Source organism: Syngnathoides biaculeatus, chromosome 8 (genome assembly GCF_019802595.1).
Source record: "Syngnathoides biaculeatus isolate LvHL_M chromosome 8, ASM1980259v1, whole genome shotgun sequence".
Lineage (NCBI taxonomy): Eukaryota > Metazoa > Chordata > Actinopteri > Syngnathiformes > Syngnathidae > Syngnathoides > Syngnathoides biaculeatus.
The window spans coordinates 2,890,453-2,911,901 of record NC_084647.1 but is presented as its reverse complement, the minus strand read 5'-3'; the positions used below and the strand labels follow the sequence as shown (position 1 = coordinate 2,911,901).

The 21,449-nt window shown below is 42.5% G+C and overlaps 1 protein-coding gene and 1 long non-coding RNA gene across 16 annotated transcripts in view; one reads left to right on the top strand and one right to left on the bottom strand.

The window, feature by feature from the left end:
* Positions 1-21,449, bottom strand: part of LOC133505229 (eukaryotic translation initiation factor 4 gamma 1-like) — a 97,439-nt gene that overhangs the window by 49,611 nt on the left and 26,379 nt on the right. For 10 of the 15 annotated variants that reach the window (XM_061828277.1, XM_061828279.1, XM_061828281.1 and 7 more), the window contains one exon: positions 5,696-5,835. The exons of 4 other annotated variants lie outside the window; for them this stretch is intronic. In XM_061828277.1, coding sequence (XP_061684261.1) covers positions 5,696-5,835 — 140 coding nt within the window. Of the gene's footprint in view, positions 1-5,695; positions 5,836-13,236; positions 13,337-21,449 lie in introns of those variants that run through there. One more of the 15 variants, XM_061828290.1, reaches the window with a different exon arrangement.
* LOC133505232 (uncharacterized) lies at positions 4,496-19,467 on the top strand. Its single transcript, XR_009796178.1, has 4 exons — positions 4,496-4,820; positions 16,040-16,065; positions 18,466-18,637; positions 18,717-19,467. It is a non-coding gene; the product is annotated as an uncharacterized LOC133505232 (long non-coding RNA).

Genomic DNA, 21,449 nt, shown 5'->3' with positions numbered 1-21,449 from the left:
CATTAAAATAAAAAGAGCAAGTACGAGCAAAATAAACCTCTTTGCTCATTCTTCCTCACTCTTGACTCAATATGTTGCAAACTTGAACAGAGGAAACCAACAGAAGAGGAAGAGGGAGTGCCACAGAACTCAGTAGGGGAGGGGGGATAGTTGGCCACGTGGAACTGAGCAATGTGCTGACCTGTCCCACAGCCCCTCCCCCTCCAGTATTTCCACTTTGATATGAACTGAGCATAAGATAGATGAACTGTAGGTTAAGAGAACAATTAAAAAGCTAATGATTTTACGTGCAATCAGTGCACCTCGCAACAAAATGTTATAAATTAAAAACACACGTAAAAATTCTTGTAGATCTTTGCACACAAACGCACACACATTCAAATATTTTTGTTAATTTTTTTTTTAAAGATGTCCATGGTACATGATTTAAAATACATTTTTAAGACTACAATGCAAAGTTTGAAGTTCTGTATGTGAGTGCACAAATGTATGGCTGAAGGACAGTCACACACTCAAGCAAATGTATGACATTATTTCCCAAATGGCTCTTTCCCATGGTTGTCCCTTGACAAAGTCCAATCACTGATAAGCTGCCAAAAGGGACTGAGTCAAAGTATCAAGGTAAAAGCACCAAGCTCAACGCAGATAACCAGGTCCTACAGGCTGTCTGTAAAAACAATTTGTTCAAAATGGGGTAAACATTTCAAATCTTTTTTTTTTTTTTACCTAAACAAATCTAACACTTAAAATTTGACCAAACAGAAAACATACACCACAGACTAGTCACCATAGACGTGTCACTGATAACTGTAATGAAAAATTTGGTAAGCTCTTACAAAAAAAAAAAAAAAAAATGCAATCGGGGTGTAGTAGTGTACAGCAGACATCTTTAGACGTAAGGAAAAACTAGCCACTCTATAAAAGCGACACTAGCAGCTTAGTTTTAGAGCAACTCATGTTATAGCTTCTCCTTGGGTCGTCACCTTAGCATGGTGGGGTGGTTTGCGTGTCCCAAAGACTCTAGGACAGACTTTTTTTATCCCAAGATCTACTTTTCGAGCAGCCAGCCATTCGCTATCTACCGAGGGGCGTAGGAAAAAACAAAAGAGAGACCGTAAATATGAGTCCCCCTTGCTAGAATGTGCCTTTAAGTAGGTGCGATCGACGTATCTATCCCACCTGAATCAAGTGACGAGATGGATGATAGGCTGACGTCAACATTCCCTCCAATTTTTTTATGTGTCACTTTGACCACTGTGAACAACATCAGACGTATGCACTGTGGTCAAATCAGTGTCATCCGTTGAAGTTACTGTACATGGCTCATTAAAAGATTCAGATTAAAGCATTGACATTTCCATCAGAACATTTTAAAAGGTCTCGTCCAGAGGAAATGTTTTATTTCTCTATCATACAAATGTAGCTAAAATTTCATAAAAACACATTTTAAAAATTCTGAAATGAAATAAATTTGCGTCAAAGTGCATGTTTTCTTTGTAATCCGAATGCTTCCGATGTCTGTTCCAAACTGAGGCTCTGTTGAAGCTGCTTCCGTGTGACGTCACTCCGAGACAACCCCAGTACAGAAATGGCTTCCTACACAGACAGTTATACAGGCTGCGAGTGTGATCTCTAAGAGATAGACAGCAGTGATGGAAAAGTTTTTATGGAATGTGTAAATGCTGCTGGCTTCTTGTGCGCGCATAAGAGATCTTTAGGGTTTCCGAAGCAATGACGGTTTATTGAACTCCAAGGATATAGAACACAGTGAGGCGCTACACATAGACTGCTGCAGGTAAATAACTAGAACATAGATAAGGGACCCAACCCATAACACCAAGGAGAGGTGTATGCCCCTATTTGGCATAGTGACAACCAAAAATATACAGAATGCTCTGTCTAAGAGATAGGAACTTAAGTTGTGTAATTTTCTTATTCTTGTGTTGCTAACTAAAGCAGTGGTGATAGCCGGCGCATAAGGTCGCTGTCATTATAAACCACATTGATGGGCAGCGTGTAACCTTTAAGAGCGGGAAGGGGGCGTAAGGTAAACTAGGCAGGTGAGTGTGTGGCGGAGCAGCACGTCGTTGTTAGAGAAAGTTCCGTGTGCTGCTGAAATGTTAAAAAAAACCAAAAACATCAGGTTAACTTTTTTTGTTTTTGGGGCGAGCATTTCTGGCCTCTGGGACTCCTGAGATAGGTGATGGGTCCCGGCTGGCCAAGCGGAATGCTGCTTGTGTGATCTCTGAGGGAAAAACTCAAATGGCTTCAAGGAAATTCTGGTCCACCATCTGCCATTTCAGGAGGGGAAGATGTGCACCAACAACGCTGTGCATGGGGATGGACCACTGCTGACCTTGACTCAGGATATTGCGAGTCGGTGGGAGAATACTTCAATCCCACTGACACGCTTTTCCATGAGGAAGCAAAGTCTTGGGTCTCTGAGTTGGGCACTTTTATCACTGGAGTTTAAGTCACTGAGGTGGTTAAAAATCTCCTCGGTGGCAAGGTCGCTCACTGGATGGGGTCCACATTGTCATTCCTACTGCCTGCTTTCTGCTGTTCCACCTGACAAGACGCTCCACCTGCTACCTCCCCAGTAGTCCTCGAACAAGTTCCACAAGAATATTACCTCTCACCAATATTCAATAAGGATTCCCTACCCTCCCCCTCCATCCCCATGGCCTATAAGACTGTGCCGGGGGGGCCCCCACTTCCCGACTGCCGACTGCACAATCTGACCCGTCCCAAGAAGAAAGTGATCCACATCATCCATCCACATGACCTCCTTGGATGCTGGCCTCATACGCCCATACTTGTCACTGGTCGGGCTGGATTCTTCATGGAGAAGAAAGACACTCGTTTCTCTCATCAAGCCCACATTTGAACCACTCTGTGATACCTGGATATTCACCAAATTGGACCTCCAGAACACCTACCATCTCACCCATATCCGAGAAGATGTGTGGAAATCCGCTTTTAATACCCACCCTCCTGACCACTTTGAGTATCTCGTTGTGTCAATTGGACTAACCAAAACCCCTGCAGTTTTCCAAACAATCACTGACGTATTCCGAGATGTGCTCAACCGGTTTGCTTTTGTGTACCTCGATGACATCCTCATCTTCTCCCGCTCCCCCGAAGAATACCACATCCATGCCTGCCAAATCCTCCAGTGCCTCCTCAAGAACCGGCCTTATGTCAAACTGTAAAAATGCGAGTTCCTCCTGTTCTCAATACATTTTCTCAGATACATCATCACAAAAGCAAAACTATAACCAGACCCCTCCAAGATCCCAAGACATCATAAACTGGCCGATCCTCACAACATGGAAAGAATTGCAATGCTTCCTCGGATTTTGCAAATTTCTATTGTTGTTTCATCCACAACTACAGTAAGTAAGTTTGCACTTCCCCTCACGACCCTCACATTCAACAGTGGAGTAACCCAAAAGCAGATGCCTTGTTCTGTATTCACTCACCACCCACTAGTTCAGCATAACCTGAGTACATTCTTCCGCACACTTGCTTCGGGTCGTCACAAAGGGAGATTGAGCAAGTGGTCAAGTGAGCAAGTGAAGGCCCAAAAGATCCAACCTGACCCCATGACTGGACCCTATACCTGCCTGTTCATCCCCGATTCGGCATGTTCCAAAGTCCTGCAATGGCACCACAATTTTAAACTAACCTCTCAACCAATCAGTATAGCAACACTTCTGGTGGCCGAGCCTTGTTAAAGGGGCCCGAGGGTTCGTTCAACCTGCATTGTCTGCACCGAAGGGAAGTCTTCGCACCAGGCCCCAGCCGTTCTGATGCACTTCCAAGCCACGTTTGTCATCAGGTTATCACCCCCAAACCAACGGCCAGAAGTACCGGGCAAACCAGGCCAGCAAAATCGGCTCTCCACTGTGTTGCCACTAATTAACCCACTTTGTGGAGTTCATTCCTCCGTGGATGGAATACGCCCAGAATTCCCTCACCAGCTCTGCAACCGGTATGTCCTCATTCATTCTTACTATGGTTACCAGCCCCCATTGTTCAGGTAACAGGAGCAGGTGGTGGCGGTTCCCGCTGTCAAGGATCATCGCCAGAGGGCAGATGGTACAAGCTGTATGAAAAGATGTACAAAAGCTCGTGGAACGTCATCGCTCCTCGACATCCAACTACAAAGTGGGCCAGTCAGTCTGGCTCTCTTCTCATGACCACACACTCCATACTGAATCCCGTAAGCTCACGCCCTGGTTCATTCCCAATTACCAAGACCATCAACCCTAAATCCTTCCAGTTGAACCTCTCTCTGTCCCTTAAGATCCACCCAAACTTCCACCTCTCGTTGCTGAAGCCTGTCTCCACCTGCACCTTGAGCGCTTCGATCGCCCCCAACCAACACCACCACCACCACCACCACGCCACATACACAACTTTTTGACAACCCTCCAGCCTTCACAGTGTCACGCATCCTTGATATGAGGAAGAGGGAGAGGGGGTTCCAGTACCTTGTCAACTGGGTCGGGTACAACCCAGAGGAACGTTCTTGTAGCTCCCAGAATCTCATGCTTGATCCCACTCTCTTGGTCGACTTCTCCAGGGTAGCGTGGAAGGACGCCGGGAGGTATCCGTAAAGGGCGGGGCCCGGTCATGTACTGCCCTACAGTATGCTTGTGCTCTCTCTCTCTCTCTCTCTCCCCTCCCATTGCTCTTCCAGCACCTGTTCTCAATCAGCCATCACCACCACCACCACAACCACCACCACTATTTAAGCCTGCCTGTTTCCCGAGTTACTGCAGACTCTCATAGCGGTACCACGATCCACATACTTAGTAAGTCTTGCAATCCCTCATTAACACTTGTGTCTTGTGTGTTCCTGGTGCTAACCTGCGTTTCCATCCCACCATTGTCTGTTGGGACTTGGCCTGAGGTTGGTAGTTCAAATCCTACCCTGGTTAATGGAAAAGTACCGGAACTCTTCCCAGCTACTGCTGTACTGTCCACGAATAAGGCACCAAATATTTCTAACTTGTTAACACTGTGATGATAAAATGCCAAGTTTAAGTAAATATCCCCAATAGGGGTCACTTTTGCCAACAAGATATTTTAAAGTTGTAGGACCTTACAATAGTGATTCTGTCAAAGTATTCCTCATTAACAGACATCCATCTAGCCATCCATCAATCTTCCACACTGGTTATCCTCACTTTTGTTGTGGGTGTGCTGGCACCTCTCTCAGCTGACTCAGAGGGAAAGGCAGGGTACACCCTGAACTGGTCACCAGCCAATAGCAGGGAACACATATAGTAGACAACTATCCATCCATCAAGTTTTTAAGCCGCTTATCCTCACAAGGGTTACGGGAGTGCTGGAGCCTATCCCAGCTGTCAACGGGCAGGAGGCAGGGTTACACCCTGAACTGGTTGCCAGCCAATCGCAGGGCACATAGAGCCACACAGCCGCATTCAAAATCACACCTCGGGGCAATTTAGAATGTCCAATTAATGTTGCATGTTTTTGGGATGTGGGAGGAAACCGGAGTGCCCGTAGAAAACCCACGCAGGCACGGGCAGAACATGCAAACTCCACACAGGCGGCGCCGGGATTTAAACTGGGACCTCAGAACTGTGAGGCCAACGCTTTCTAGCTGAGCCACCGTGCCAACTATTCAAATGAATATTCATACTTAGAGGCAATTCACACCGACCTGTTTACGTTCCCGTTTGGTGTGGACATGTTGTGGAGGCTGTGGTTGGGGTTGCTGCTGTTGAAGGGGAGGGTTCATGACAACAGGTGCTGGCTGCACTGGGGGTGGGAACTGTGGCTGGGCTGGATAGTAGGCCCCGGCTGAGGACCAGACAGAACACGATTAACCAAAACATACAAGATTAATCCTACAATTGTGAAATGCAACTGACATAAGCGTGACATTGAGGAATGAAGCGAGTACAATGCAACACAGTCGACAATATGTAGATTGTCATTCATTCATGTGAGGTGCAAAAAAACATTTTTGGGGGGCCAAAGATATTCTATCATAATGATTAGCAATACAACAGCTAAAGATTATTATCCATTATTATTCACTTATCCACTGTAGATAATGCCATTATCGTGGAAAGCACGGAACTCTCTTTTTATTTCTAATTATTTATTTATTTATTTTTAAATGGAGGTTCTAAAGCAGGGGTGCTCAATGTGTCGTTGATCGCGAGGCAGTTTTGGTCAATTGTGTGACGGCGTGGCAAAAAAATAAAAATAAAAGACGCTTGAGTCAGGTGTGACCAATACGTCGAGCGCAACAACATAAAGGCACGTTCTAGCAAGCTGGCCTCCCATTTACGGCGACACGCAGGTGCACCATTACCCCCCTTCCCACTGGATGGACGTAAACAGACGCGGTAGGATGGTCGCTAGCAGAGCTCCCTGCATGCAAAGGTGCTTTGGAAAAAAAAAAAATCCCCAGCTTTCCTACTTTAAAATACACAGCATCAACAATGGATATAGTGCTTCGGTGAACATGTTGAATGAATGTGAACCCCAGGGATGGATGATTCACGGAATGAGGAAGCACTGAAATGATTTTATGAAAAAGAAGTGATCAAGTCGGTGAAGAAACCTTTTGAACAAACCTGTTTAAAGAACTCATTTGACTGATCCAGTACACTCAAAATAACTGCCGTGCTCATTATTGAGACCTCTCTGGCATCCTATTAACATGTCCAACCAATTTCATGTAGAATAATGAAAGTGATGTTGAGGGCTGTATGTACTTTTAAACTTGCCAGAGTGATGTATTAAATGTGTTTTGTGAAGTTACATTGGGAATCAATTAAATAGATACATTTTCCCCTAGGATACATGCAAGCACAAACATCAGTGAGTTTTTGAGAAGGGCCTTGAAAAGCTTATTTCATTACAAAAATATTATAAACAGTGATGATTAGTATGATCATATTACTGCAATTCTAAACACTAATACATTTGTGTCTGAAATGTATACTGACTTAGAGTGGATTATATTTATTTATTTTTTGGCAAAGTGCTAGAGTTGCTTCAACTACAGTGCTTAAATTCCTGTTTTAACATACTGGGCCAATAAAGATGTTTCTTATTTGAAGAGGGGCTTTGCACCACCTGGTGCTTTGGTACTAATAAACTGTCTGGCCCACAATTTGAAAGATAAGTGAACCAGGCTCAAATGTGCATAGGAAATAATACAATGTGCCAGTTGCTGCTTTGGCTTTCACCAGAACAACATATTAAACATTTTTTAAACACAGTTTGCACACACCTACTCAAATATAAGGTTTTTGCGACATAAAAGACCAAGCTAAATAATTTATAAGTGCTCAGTCCTGAGTTGTTCAACACATCTAGATGTAAATACCATAAAATGAAAAATGGAATTCTGAATGTTGATCTCATATTCATTTTTGAAACTGATACCCAAATGTCTTCCATATACAACAAAAAAGATATTGATCTTGCCCTTCCAATACTGGGATTGTACCATGGAACACAGTGAAAACAGTTCTCATCAAGAGGAGAAAATATGGTTCAACAATGACATTACCAAGAACTAGACATCACTCTAAAATTGATGAAAACACATGAAGAAAACTCATCAGGGAGGTTACCTATGGGTGACAGCAACATTGAAGGCACTGTAGGAAATTCTTACAAGGTTTAGTATATTTGATAATCGCCCATCTTCTACATAGTATATAGCTGGGCTTTGGGACAAAGGAATGTGTCCAAACATTTTGCAAAAACACGTAAAACCTACCAAAAGCATGTTGGAAAATCTGTTAGTCTTAGATTAAACCAAGGCGGTATTTTTGGGCCATAATTTACAAAAGTGTATGTAGCACATACATACAGTAATACTGTTCATAACCAAAAGAAAAACATACTAAACAGTGAAGCATGGTCCTAGTAATATAATACTTTGTGGCTATTTTTCTTTAGCAGAAACTGGGGCCCATTGTCAGGGTGGGGGGAATTCTGAACGGTTACAAATTCCACTTAACCCAAAAAAAAGTTTAGGCTGCTGCTATAGCTTCCCATTGGTTATAGGTGACACTAATGATAGAAAAGTTATGAAAATTATTCATCTTCATTTTATTTTTTTCAATCCCATTTGAACAGGGGCAATACTGCCCTCTCAATTACTACTAATGCATAAGAATGTTGTCTCACTGCCCACAAGCTGCAAAATTTAGCTGTCAGGTTCAGGATACGGGGACATAATTACTAATTTTCAGAATTAAAGTTGATTGTAATCTAAATGATGGGCTCTTGCTCACAAGCTGAAATTGGCATACAGTCCGTCCCTATTTCCCAATAAAAGGACATCCATTCATCTGACACACATCAGACAATATGCGGAGCATTTAATTCAGAAGATAAAAACAAATATACAGTCTTCTTTTCCTTTCGGCTAGAGATGAACGCATATTTGTTTGGCACAGTTTTATGCCGGATGCCCTTCCTGATTCGCCCCCTTCCAGATTTTTTTTTTTTTTTTACATATCAGAATAGAATCAGAATCAACTTTATTGGCCAAGTGTGTAAAAACACACAAGGAATTTTTCCCCAGCAGTCGGTGCTGTCCTGGTATGACATTCAGAACAAAGAACAACAAAGCAACAAGAACAAAGTCCAAGAGACATTTCTGTTTATAGGAACTATTCCTTATAAGAGTCGTGCAAGAAGTAAAATCTTCTTCATTTAGTGGTAAGAGATACGTGTGTTAACATCCCATATCACACACAAAGATTTCAAATCATCAAATAAATAACATCACTCACAGATAAGCCAAGGAAGATAATAAAATGAATTTTTCAAATGACAATTTGAACAAAACATGAAGGCACAAAACAAAACAAAAAAAACAATCCGAACCTTTCTGAACCTCTTTGAAAAAGTAATTGCCGCAGAACCTAATAAGGGGTTGTGCCACAATTGGCAGCAATAAGTGAAATCAACCGTTTGGGATGATTGGTGACGAGTCTTTCACATTGCTGTGGAGGAATTCTCTCCCACTCTTCTTTGCAGAATTTTTTCAACTCTACCATATTGGACGGTTTTCCAGCATGAACTGCTCGTTTAAGGTCACACCACAGGATCTCATCTGAATTTAAATCCGGAATTTGACTTGGCCACTCCAAAATCTCAATTATTTTGTTTTTTAGCCATTTAAGCTTGGTGGGTTTCTGATAATTGTCCTGCTGCATGATTTGTGGACACGAACCGATGGCCAGACAGATTCTCCTTAAGGATTTTCTGGTACACAGCAGAATTAATTGTTCCATCAATCACAGCAAGTTGTCCTGGCTGCTACTATAGTCTCCCATTGGTTATAGTTGACACTAATGATAGTGATAATTGACTGGGGCAGCGAAGCAGCCCCAAACCTGATGGTCTCCACCACTATGTGTCACTGTTGGCATTACATTCTTTTTATCAAATCTTCTTCTTTCTTCTTTTCCTTTCAGCTTGTTCCATTAGGGGTTGCCACAGTGTGTCATCTTAGATGAACACATTTGTTTGGCACAGTTTTTTACGCCGGAGAGCCTTCCTGACGCAACCCCTCTGCATTTAGCCAGGGAGAGAACCTTACAGCACTTGGTATTCCCAGGCAGTCTCCCATCCAAATAATAACCAGGGCCAAACACGCTTACCTTCCGAGATTTGACGAGATCGGGCGTTCTCAGGGTATGCTTCTTTTTATCAAATGCTGTGCCATCTTTACACCAGATGTAACGGGTTGGACCTTTCCAAAAAGTTAAATTCAAGTGTAACTTGTCAGTCCATAGAATAATTCTCCAAAAGTCTTATGGATCATCAATATGTTTTTGGGTAAATGAGATCAGCCTTGGTATTCTTCATACCTAGTACTATACCATACCAATCATACCTAGAGGCAATTTAGAGTTTCCAATTAATGGATGTTCTTCAGATGTGGGAGGAAACCGGAGTGCCCAGAGAAAACCCACACAGACGCAAGGAGAACATGCAAATTCCACACAGGCAGGATTGTGACTTGAACACCAGTCCTCAGAAGTTTGTGCGAGACAGACACCACCATATTATCTTGTTGAACGTTTATATTGAATCACATTAAAATTGGGCGGCATGGTGGATGCATGGTGGATCAGCTAGAAAGCGTTGGCCCCACAGTTCTGAGGTCCCAGGTTCAATCCCAGACATGCGTGTGTGGAGTTTGCATGTTCTCCCCGTGCCTGCATGGGTTTCCTCCGGGCATTCCGATTTCCTCCCACATCACAAAAATATGCATTAATTGGACACTCTAAATTACCCCTGGGTATGAATGTGAGTGCGGCTGTTTGTCTCGGTGTGCCCTGCGATTGGCTAGCAACCAATTCAGGGTATACCCTGTGTCCTGTCCGTTGACAGCTGGGATAGGCTCCAGCACTCTAGCAACACTTGTGAGGATAAGTGGCTAGGAAAATGGAAGGATGGACATTAAAATCAGATTTTAATTTTGTTTTTTATAAATTTAGGCAGTAAGGACCTCTTTAATGCAAAGCATGGTGGGAGTGCTGCAAAGCATGCTGGGAGTATGTAAATAGCATTTGCAGTGCATGTTTTGTGTCAATTATTTCTTCATTGTTTATTTGTTTTATTATTTGCTAGTTTTGCTATTCTATTTGCTGTGGTGTGATAATTTTAGTTTGGATGTGACACCTTGACCGTGAACAACATCTTAAGTAATGACTTGCCTACAATGTCAGTGTGTGGGGCAATGTAAGCTTCTTCTGTTTAAAAATGTGAAATTGCAATTGTTCCTCACTGCCTTGTGAGCACCATCATTTGGTAGTTTACATACATGGTTAAACACGTGCACCAGACATGCTAACAATGTAACCAGTGTGTCCAAGAATACTGCATTGGACTAGTCACACAACATTTACAGATTATGGAACTTGTACACATAAAACAGACTTGTCCATTTTGGATAAAATGTAAGACATTTAAGTACACCTTACGGTTGCAAAAATATGATACATATCATATATTAGTATTTAAAGTGCCACTGACACTTTAACTTCAAATTTAGTATGCTATTAAAAAAAAAAAAAAAAAATCAGCCGGAATAGACTTGTTTGTTCACAGCACATTAGAATGTTGCCGTAGAGCGATTTTTTTTATCTCCCGCCGTGAAAAGTCTCTTGAGGGTTTTGTGTTGAACTAGAACCAGGAAGTGCCCCTTTTTGCAGACACCTACAGTGGTGGGGTCGAGTGTTTATATCGATCATACCGGTGAGAAATTAGCTGTTTTTTCTGCGTGTTAGCCAATTTGCCGGCTCGTTGTATTACTAGATTTTGCTCAAACACTCAAGATGATGGATTCACTCTTCACATGTTTCCAAAAGACCCGATTCATCATGAAAAATGGATTGCACGGGTGCAAAGGACAAGAGCTTTGTGTGTTTGTGTGACACGTAGAGGTGTATAGAGCTATTAAAAAAAATAATAGTTGGGCAGGGGACTAATTTGTCTCACAGTTTATTGCATATATTACATGTGAATTTAGAATAAATCCCCTTGGTCAAACCGGCAAAATATAACAAAGCACTTGCATTGTGTTTAAAACAATTTACTTACACACAAAACAATAGAAGACAAAACAATAACAAAATAGAAGTACAAAGAGTTTAGTATCGTGTAAGACAAGCTAACTAGCTAAATGACGTATTGTCACCAGAGTCGATCTTCCAAATAGGGGAATATTATTTCCAGTGAATTTTCCGGGAAGGCAGTGTGGTGTCCGTGTACTTGTCCGAAAGCAGTAGCATTAATAAAAACCTGTCGACAGCCATCCTTGTCCTTATAGGAACATTCTACAAATCTGCATTCAATGACGTAATCCTTCTCTCAGAACATAACAAAATATCTGCGTCATAACTTAATAAAGTCATGGGTGCTCGATGTGTCCATGCACGCGGGCCGCCGATGTGGGCCATCGTTTCCAACGATGTGGAGGTGGGTCGGGTCGGGTGACTGCCTGGTGTGTGCTGTCGCACCGCTGGCAGGGAGGAGAAAGGAGCTCTACTCCCCACCAGCCACCAGTGTCTGGCCACCCCTGAAGTATTTACAACGCCTACAATGGTTCCTCCTGAGTACGCTGCCTACACAAGACTTGTAAAAGGGTTAGGAAATCTAACAATTATGGGCTAGTCACTTTGAATATTTCATCGGGTCGTTCGGCGTCGTCGTCAATCTGTTGGGGAGGCTGTTGTTAATGGAGAAGTAAACCACATATCGTCTAAATATAGCTCAAGACGATATGATAAAATGGCCCCGATTGCTTCAGTCGCTTCTGAGATGCTTTCTTCCTCGAAAAAAAGCTTCAGTCTCAGAAGGGGCATCAGAAAAAACCCGAAATCACTCTTGTTCATCTGCCATTACATTCGGCACAGAATTTTTTCAATGCCGGGGTCTTTAGTGTGATGCACGGACGAGAAGTCACAGACAATATGGCTGCCACCGGGATGTGGAGTCATACTTTTGCAACTTTGTGCTTTAATAAAACGCTCCCAGCTGACTTTTTCCGACTCATATTATCATCAAAGTGATTCATATTATATGTAGTTTTGATAACAATACCTATTTTAAAATGTATATTTAGGTGTCAGTGGCACTTTAAATACAGCGTCCATTATTGACAGATTTTTATTATCAGCATGGGGCGCTGGACAACCCCCGCAAATAATGAGGGAACACTGAATCTGCAATTTCACCGCAACCTGGCTAATCTCCAGAATGCTTCAAGAGATGTCTGCAACCAGCGGAACCCTGAGTCGTCACATGGTCGCCAACTAGTCTCCAAGACAGTGAGATAGGCATCTAATTCAACCATCTAGTTGTGATCAATGCGATGCCCTGAGAATTAGATGATCTGGATGAATGAGAATATTCACCAGCATGTCAGGATTTGAGTCACGGAGGATGGGTTTCCTTGCTTTTTTTTTTTTTTTAATTAACTTGCACGAGTTGACAAAAGTGAATTGGAGCAAAATTCTAACAGAAAAAGGAATGAAAAAGGACAAGAAAGCCACCATTAAGACATCATGAGCTGCTACAATCTAATTTTAGCAATGGCGCATACGTCCTACCGGCACATCCTGCCACACTATCCCATTAGTATTTTACCTGCAAACATTGCCAAATGTAATTGAACATTGTAGTACATCAACAAATTGATTATGCAATACTCACTGTCTTTCAGTTTTGAAGGGACCACATGAACTTGACGACCGACCACACCACACTACATATGAATTCTCTCAGTCTACTGTGCCACAGCCTTTATGCTTGCAACTTTCAAAGAAGCAAAAAAATAGAGGCTGTTACAACACATGACACATCAGTCACTTCAAAGGTTCCTCAACAATGATGGCAGAACAAGGGGGGTATTTATATCCACTATAACCACAGCTTGTGTTTGTCACTGACACACTGCATATCCAGTGTTTAATAATGCACTTTATTAATGCTAAATATTCTTTTATTGGGCGGCACAGTGGGGTAGTTGGTAAGCGTTGGTCTCACAGTTCTGAGGTCCCGGGTTCGATCCCGGCCCCGCCTGTGTGGAGTTTGCATGTTCTCCCGTGCCTGTGTGGCTTTTCTCCGGGGACTCCGGTTTCCTCTCACATCCCTAAAAACAAACATAAATTGGACACTCTAAATTGCCCCTAGGTGTGATTGTGAGTGCGGCTGTTTATCTCAATGTGCCTCTTCCGAGCATCTTCCTGGCATCCCATTGGCTAGGAGGGATGTCAATCTTTACCCATGATGCTTTATGATTCCCTTGGAAACCCGACTGTCACCGATACACGCTAGCGCTGTCACCTGCTAACGCACATTGGAAAAGTACAACTTTTTTTTTGTGTTTTTATTCATTTTTCATCACCATGGAACCCAATTAAGTTTGTGAGCGTGTACCACCAGCGTGTTTGTAGAGGTACCACTGTATTTCATAACTTGAAATTTTAACCTGTTAGAAAAATATGCTGTCTTAAGCATCCATCCATTCATTTTCTTAGCTGCTTACCCTCACAAGGGTCGCAGGTGTGCTGGAGCCTATCCCAGCTGTCAACGGGAAGGAGGCAGGGTACACCCTGAACTGGTTGCCAACCAATCACAGGGCACATCGAAACACACAACAGTCACACTCACAAACACACCTGGGGGCATTTAGGATGTCCAATTAATGTTACATCTTGTGGGAGGAAACCGGAATGCCCAGAGAAAACCCATGCAGGCACCTGGAGAACATGCAAACTCCACACGGCGGGGCCAAGATTGAACACTGGAGCTCAGAACTGTGAGACCAACACTTTACAGCTGCTCCACCGTGCCGCCTGTCTTGAGCATAAAAAGCAGTAAAACTAACAATGCTCATTTCATTGAATTCAGGCTATTAACTGTATCTGACTGCAATCTTTATAAATTCTGAGAGCAACCATGAGGTCCATAGGCAGGCCTCTAGACTGTGACAAGAACATCTTTCTCCACATCGTATATTTCCACCAAATCCGCCGCCTTATTACTAACCCTATTATAAATTAATTAAAGCGTAAAGAAATGGCAAAGTTTTACTTACATAAACCCATTCCACCATAAAAAAACCCCACTAAGTTCAAAGTACCTCTGTTGACTCACACAGTCGATAATGTCAACAAGACATTCTGTTTTTCATTGATATTAGCTGACCAGTCACCATGGTGTACAAAATGTTCAACTTGAAGAAGTGGCTCTTTCTGCTCGGCAGCAACTACAAACTAACTCTCCACCACTGTGTTATAGTCGAACTCACATTACCGAGTCTGCATTGTTGACCAAGAGCAACACAGCCTAAATATAGTCAAAACCCACATATGATAGTTTGGAAGAGGGAGGGAAGGACCAAGCGAGAGAGAGAGCATGCTCACAACCAGAAACCCAGAAGGAGGAATGCAACTTTTCTTGGACAGTGTCCCAATACTGTAAATAAGAGGAATGACATATGAGTCATTAAGCACATGCGCATCAGCGACGAGCAGCTCAGTGGGGGGTGGGCTGCAAAGAGAGACTGTTAATCTTGACGACACCTACCATGACAGTCGTCCCCCTCTTGAGACCCACGATTCCCCATGTTGAATCTCTACCAGAGTGTAAAATTACATATGAACAGCAAAATGGAGAGTGGGGTGTTTTTAATGCTCCTTTTTACTTCTTCTTGCCCCCTCCACTCAAAAGGATTTCTTTCAGTGTGGAGTTCTGCCTCTTCCAGCATGTCTCCACTTTACTCCTCCCTCTGACCTGACCAGCTCCTTCAGTGCCAGACTTACACCCGAAATGAAGGAAGGAGTGTGACAGCAGGTCATTCCTGCCCATAGCAATAAGAGTGTTCCATTGCACGAAACCAGGGTTGGCCAACCAGTCAGAGATGAAGAGCCACATTTTTCTTTTTTACTGTGTTAAGGCAAAGAGCACACATGAACATCATTGCTTCCTCACAGACGTACCTTCGCTCAGCCAGATTTATTGTAAATCACACACCAACATGATCAACTGCTACAGAGTACCAAGGCCAAGGCCATTAATTAAACAAAAATAAAATAATTGTGTGGTCTGTCACACAGACAAACTACCAGTTCAACCAAGCTTGTATGTCACTAAACTGTCACCTGTGCTTAATGACTCATATCTCATTCCTCTTATTTACAGTATTGGGATCTCATCTCTCATCTAATGCAACACTAAAATGGTCACATGATTGAGGGTCTGAGTGAAACTGTGAATCAGTAGCCATGCTAATGTCTGATATTCTGTTCAACAGTGTGGGGGGACAGTAGAGTGTCTGATACCAATTATTTAAAATATTTGTTTTCATGACAAGATTTCAGCGACATCACGGAGGCATTTTTTAAATAAATTATCCTTCAATGTACAATAATTTCCATGACTTGTCACACGCTTTCAACCCTGCGGCTTATGCAATGATGTGGCTAATTTATGCTTTTTTTTTTTCTAACAGCCGCCAGGGGCGCTCGAGCAGAAAGGGTAAGTGAGACAGGTGGAATATATGTGTGGAGGAAGACGTAAGTTTAATGTAACTTTGCACTTTGTGCATGAATAAAATTAGCGTGAACAGACCCTCATCATGGAAAATACAAGAAGAAATACATATAACGCAGTTTTCAAGCAATTTGATGGTTTCAGTGGACAAAAGGAAGATGAAGATGGGTCTCAGTGACTTTTACCAGTATGTTTTTTTGAACTAGTGCTGTGTCACTACCATATTGCTGCTGTGTCACTGCCGTGTCACAGGCACTTTTGGAAAGAAAAGCTCAGGTGTATTATTAAAACTTTGAAAACTCTTTCTTTGTAAATATCTCATGTTTCAATGAGGGCACATGCGGCATATAGACAGGTGCGGCTTATGTATGTAGAAAATGTTTTTTCCTTTAAAAATGTACTGTATGTATGTAAGAGCCGTACAAAAGGAGGTAAAGAGCCGTATGCGGCTTGGGAGCTGCGTGATGGCCACCCCTGCAGTAAACTATACACTACAACTGCAAAATAAATAAATAAAATGTCACAAATGTGTACAATATTCTTTACATTTAAAACATATTGTGCAATATATTTCACAATGTTGCTTTTTCGCTTTTACCTTGATGTTTGTAAACACCCAACTCACCAAAAAAAAAGTTTTTTTAAAATTGTTGTTCTTTTCATTCTATTATGTATTATCTTTTACTGATGTAACTAGTGGGATGAGTAAATATTTTCCCTCCAATCTTTCATTTTTTTCTGTTTCACTCCCTCTCAAAAAAGTACATTGGCAGGAAAGGTGAACTTTATAGGTGGGCATTACGACCACAGCAACCCTAAGGCAGTTTTTTTTTTCCCCAACCTTTTTGAGCCAAGGGACACTTTATTTATTAAAAAAAAAAATCCCACGGCACACCACAAGCAGAAAATGTAAAAATGAATCTCTATCGCCTATATGAATGACAGAGTTGTTCTCACCAAAACAAAATACAATTAATAATCATAATTTACTCACTCAATGTGACACCTGGAGCTGTTTGGATGAACACAGAGTTCATATTCTGGCAGGAATTGATAACAGACATACACAAAGCTCTTCCTCAACAGCTCTTAGTCTCTCTGGTTTGATTTTAATAGTAGTCAGGTTTGAAAAGCTCACATCACAGAGATATTTTGTGGAAAATGGGAGCAATGTCAAAATAGCTTTGTTTGACAGAATGGGGTACTCCTTGGAAGTAGTCAACCAAAAACTGTCCAAAAGGTATATCGTATATCAGTTTAGCTTTAAACTAGGATCTTGTCTTAGTTCAATTATTCACCAGCTCCTGTAAAGTCATGTCCTTTCCATCGACAGATGCTGAACTGTATGGGTCCCTCACCCACTCAAGATATCATATGGAGGCTGAAGAAAAAATAAAATGACATCTTCTCCTCAAGTGTTTTTAAATGTTTCCCCATTATCCCACACTATGCTCCTGTGTTGACATTTTCCCATTGCTTGGTATGAACATTTAAAGACGTCCATTTTCCACTTTGTTTTCAGATTGAAGCTTTGAGCGAAATCAATTTCCTTTAACTGTGGTTGTAAGCAGGTTTTCATTTCAGCCTGGGATACATGTGTTCAGTTCATTCAGATGATGAAAAATGTTAACCAAATATGCCAAGTTTGCACACCACCCAACAATTGCAAGAAGCTTTGTGTAATCGGACCTCTCATTTGTCAGAAACACTTTTATTTGCGCCAGCCAAGAAACCTAACCTCTGAGCACACAACACTTCCTGGCTACTATTTAAGGAGATCCGCGCGTGCACATCGCCACCCTCCCCCCGCCGCCGGTCGTTCGCGAGAGGCTGACTGCTTGAAAAGTACAATTTTGGGGGAAAAAAAGTCTGGCCACGCTTACTGTACAATCTCTATATCGAAACCAACCCCTCAGAAAAGCATCAAATCTCCGCGGTCAATATAATAGGACTGTGATTGTTCGTCGTTAGTGCCACGACCCCTCTATAACACGTCAGGTGTTGGATGTGTGTATTCTGACTCAAGCGCACCGGCTTGAACATTGTACATCAGGCTATTTTTGTTTTGTTTGTAATTATTTTTCATAAAAATTGTCCACAAAACGCCAGATAGTGTATATCTGCGAGTAATGGGGGGGGGGGTCGGAACAGGAAGCACTGCAAGCATGGCTAACGCTGATTGGCTGTCAGTTTTCCAGCCGGGCTCATTGGAATGTCTTAGTGAGAGAGGAATTTCGATAATACTTTTCCAATTTAGAGATGTTTCTTGGTGAAATCTGCGGATAAGTCTGGCATTAAAAGAAACACTGAACCCTCATCTACTAACTTTTAATGTGTGCTCCCATTCCTAATAGTCTTGACAAAGTCTTCCTTTGATGATTACAGGCCTGTTGCCTTGAGATCTGCGGTCATGAAGTCCTTTGAACACTTTGTTCTGGATCACCTCAAGAGCGTCACAGGCCCCCAGCTGGACCTACTGCAGTTTGCCTAACAAGCCAACAGGTCCGCGGATGATGCCGTCTTCATCCTTGAACATCTTGACAACAAGGGTACCTATGTGAGGATCCTGTTCGTGGACATCAGCTCTGCAATTAACACCATCATCCCCCTAACTCCTCTCCTCCAAACTTGTCTAGCTCAGCGTCACGCCTGCCATCTCCCGGTGTATATAGAACTTCCTGACGGGCAAGACACAGGAGGTGAGGCTGCGGGACACCACCTCATTCATGCGCACTATCAGCACCCGGCCACCCCAAGGTTGTGTCCTCTCCCCTCTGTTCTTCTTGCTCTACACTAACGACTGCCCCTCATGGCATCCGACTGTCAAACTCCTGAGGTTCGCAGATGACACCACGGTCACTGGCCTCATCAAAAACGGCGACGAGTCTGCATATCGACAGGAAGTGGCGAGACTGGAGCTTTGGTGTGGTCAAAAACAATTTGAGGTTGAACACTCTAAAGACTGTAGAGATGATTATGGACTTCCTGAGGCATCCTTAACCACAGCTGCCCCTGACACTGTCCAACTGCCTTGTGTCAACTGTCGAGACCTTCAACTTCTTGGGAATTACAATCTCAAAGGACCTGAAGTGAGAGACTAACATCAACTCCATTCTCAAAAAAACCCCAGCAAAAGATGTACTTCTTGCTGCTTCTGAGGAAGCACGGTCTGTCACATGAGCTGCTGAGACAGTTCTACACAGCGGTCATCCAATCAGTACTGTGTATTTCCACCACAGTCTTAAAAAAAGGACAAACGCCGACTGCAACAGACATCACAACAGATTACGGATTATCGGCACCACTCTACCCACTATTGAGAATTATACACAACATGAACTAGGTCCAAAGCAGGCAGGATCCTTTCGGATCCTCCACATCCTGGCCACCAGCTCTACCAGCTTCTTCCGTCGGGAAAGTGCTACAGATCAATGCAAGTCAAATCTAGCCTGCATTCCAATAGTTTTTTCCCTCTGGCTCGTAAGTAATTAAATTCTTGATCAGCAGATTTAATATTTTATGCCTTGTGGTATTATTGGGATATTCACTCACATCCTGCTGGTCCAATCAATATTAGTACTCGTAATATATTTTGTAGACTATTGCATGATTCGTCATTTTAAACTTTTTCATTTATACAATTGTCACTGCACTGTCTATAACAGGAACCAACAACAGGTAAAGGGACTCTGTACAAGCTTTATATAATGTGGGAGGTCGACACACTTCCAGTGCCTTGTGAAAGTATTCGGCCCTCCTTGAACTTTTCAACCTTTTGCCACATTTCAGGCTTCAAAAATAAAGATATAAAATAATAATTTTTTTTTTTAAAGAATCAACAACAAATGGGACACAATCGTGAAGCGGAACAAAATTTCTTGGGTATTTTAAACTTTTTAAATAAAAATCTGAAAATTGGGGCGTGCAATATTATTTGACACACTTGCATTAATACTTTGAAGCATCACTTTTTGCTGCCATTACAGCTGCAAGTCGCTTGGGGTATGTCTCTATCTGTTTTGTACATTGAGAGACTGAATTTCTTTCCCATTCTTCCTTGCAACACAGCTCGAGCTCAGTGAGGTTGGATGGAGAGCATTTGTGTACAGCAGTCTTCAGCGCTTCCCACAGATTCTCGATTGGATTCAGGTCTGGACTTTGACTTGGCCATTCCATTGTAGATTTGGCTTTATGTTTTGGATCATTGTCCTGTTGGAAGATAAATCTTCGTCCCAGTCTCAGGTCTTTTGCAGACTCCAACAAGTATACTTCCAGAATGATCCTGTATTTGGCTCCATTCATCTTCCTATCAATTTTAACCATCTTTCCTGTCCCTGCTGAAGAAAAGCAGGCCCAAACCATGAGGCTGCCACCACCATGTTTGACGGTAAGGATGGTGTGTTCAGAGTGATGAGCTGGGTTTTTAGGCCAAAAATATTGTTTTCCATTGTGGCCAAAAGGTTCAATTTTGGTTTCATCTGACCAGAGCACCTTATTCCATATGTTTGGTGTCTCTCCCAGGTGGCTTGTGGCAAACTTTAAATGAGGATGATAGAAGAGCCTCTTAAATGACCAACAAAGAACTGGGACCAAAGTAACAAAGCTACCATCAAAAAACAGGACACAGCCAGGGACTCAAATCTTGCAGCGCCAGACGTGTCCCTCTGGTGTCCCTCTGCTTAAGCCAGTAGACGTCCAGGCCCCTCGGGAGTTTGCAAGAGAGAGCATTTGATGTCTTTTTTTTTTTCTGGCACGCTGTCACGTGATCGACCAGACACATTGAACACCCCTGGTCTCGGGTGTGCCCCACCTCTCACCCGAAGTCGAACCTAGCTAGTCTGACTTCGGTGGCCGCACACCTATGACCCTTTTGAGGACGTCTCATTCCAAATCAGCTAAACTCGGTGGTAGCACACCCATGCCCCTTGTGAGGATAAGAGATTTGGAAAATAGATGGATGTATAACATCTCAATTTCATCGGAATTCAGGTTTGTAATATTTGCTATGCACTGACACTCAACAACCTCTATAGGGTACAACCAAACCTGGCAGAGATGAGAGAAGAACAACTGAACAAACATTTAAGATGCAAGATGCACCTTAGCTATACAGTGCAGTGAAAAACTATTTCTCCCCTTCTGATTTCTGTTTTTTTTTTTTGCGTCCCTATCACACGCACAAAGGTTTCAAATCATAAAACCAATTTTAATATCACTGAGACAACCCAAGGAAATACAAAATGCAGTTTTGAAATGACATTTCAATTTATTAAGTCCAAACCTTTCTGACCCTATGTGAAACCATATCTGCCCCCTTTTTAAAATGATAGTCATAATAACTAATCACAAATTTGGGAAAGGTGACTTCA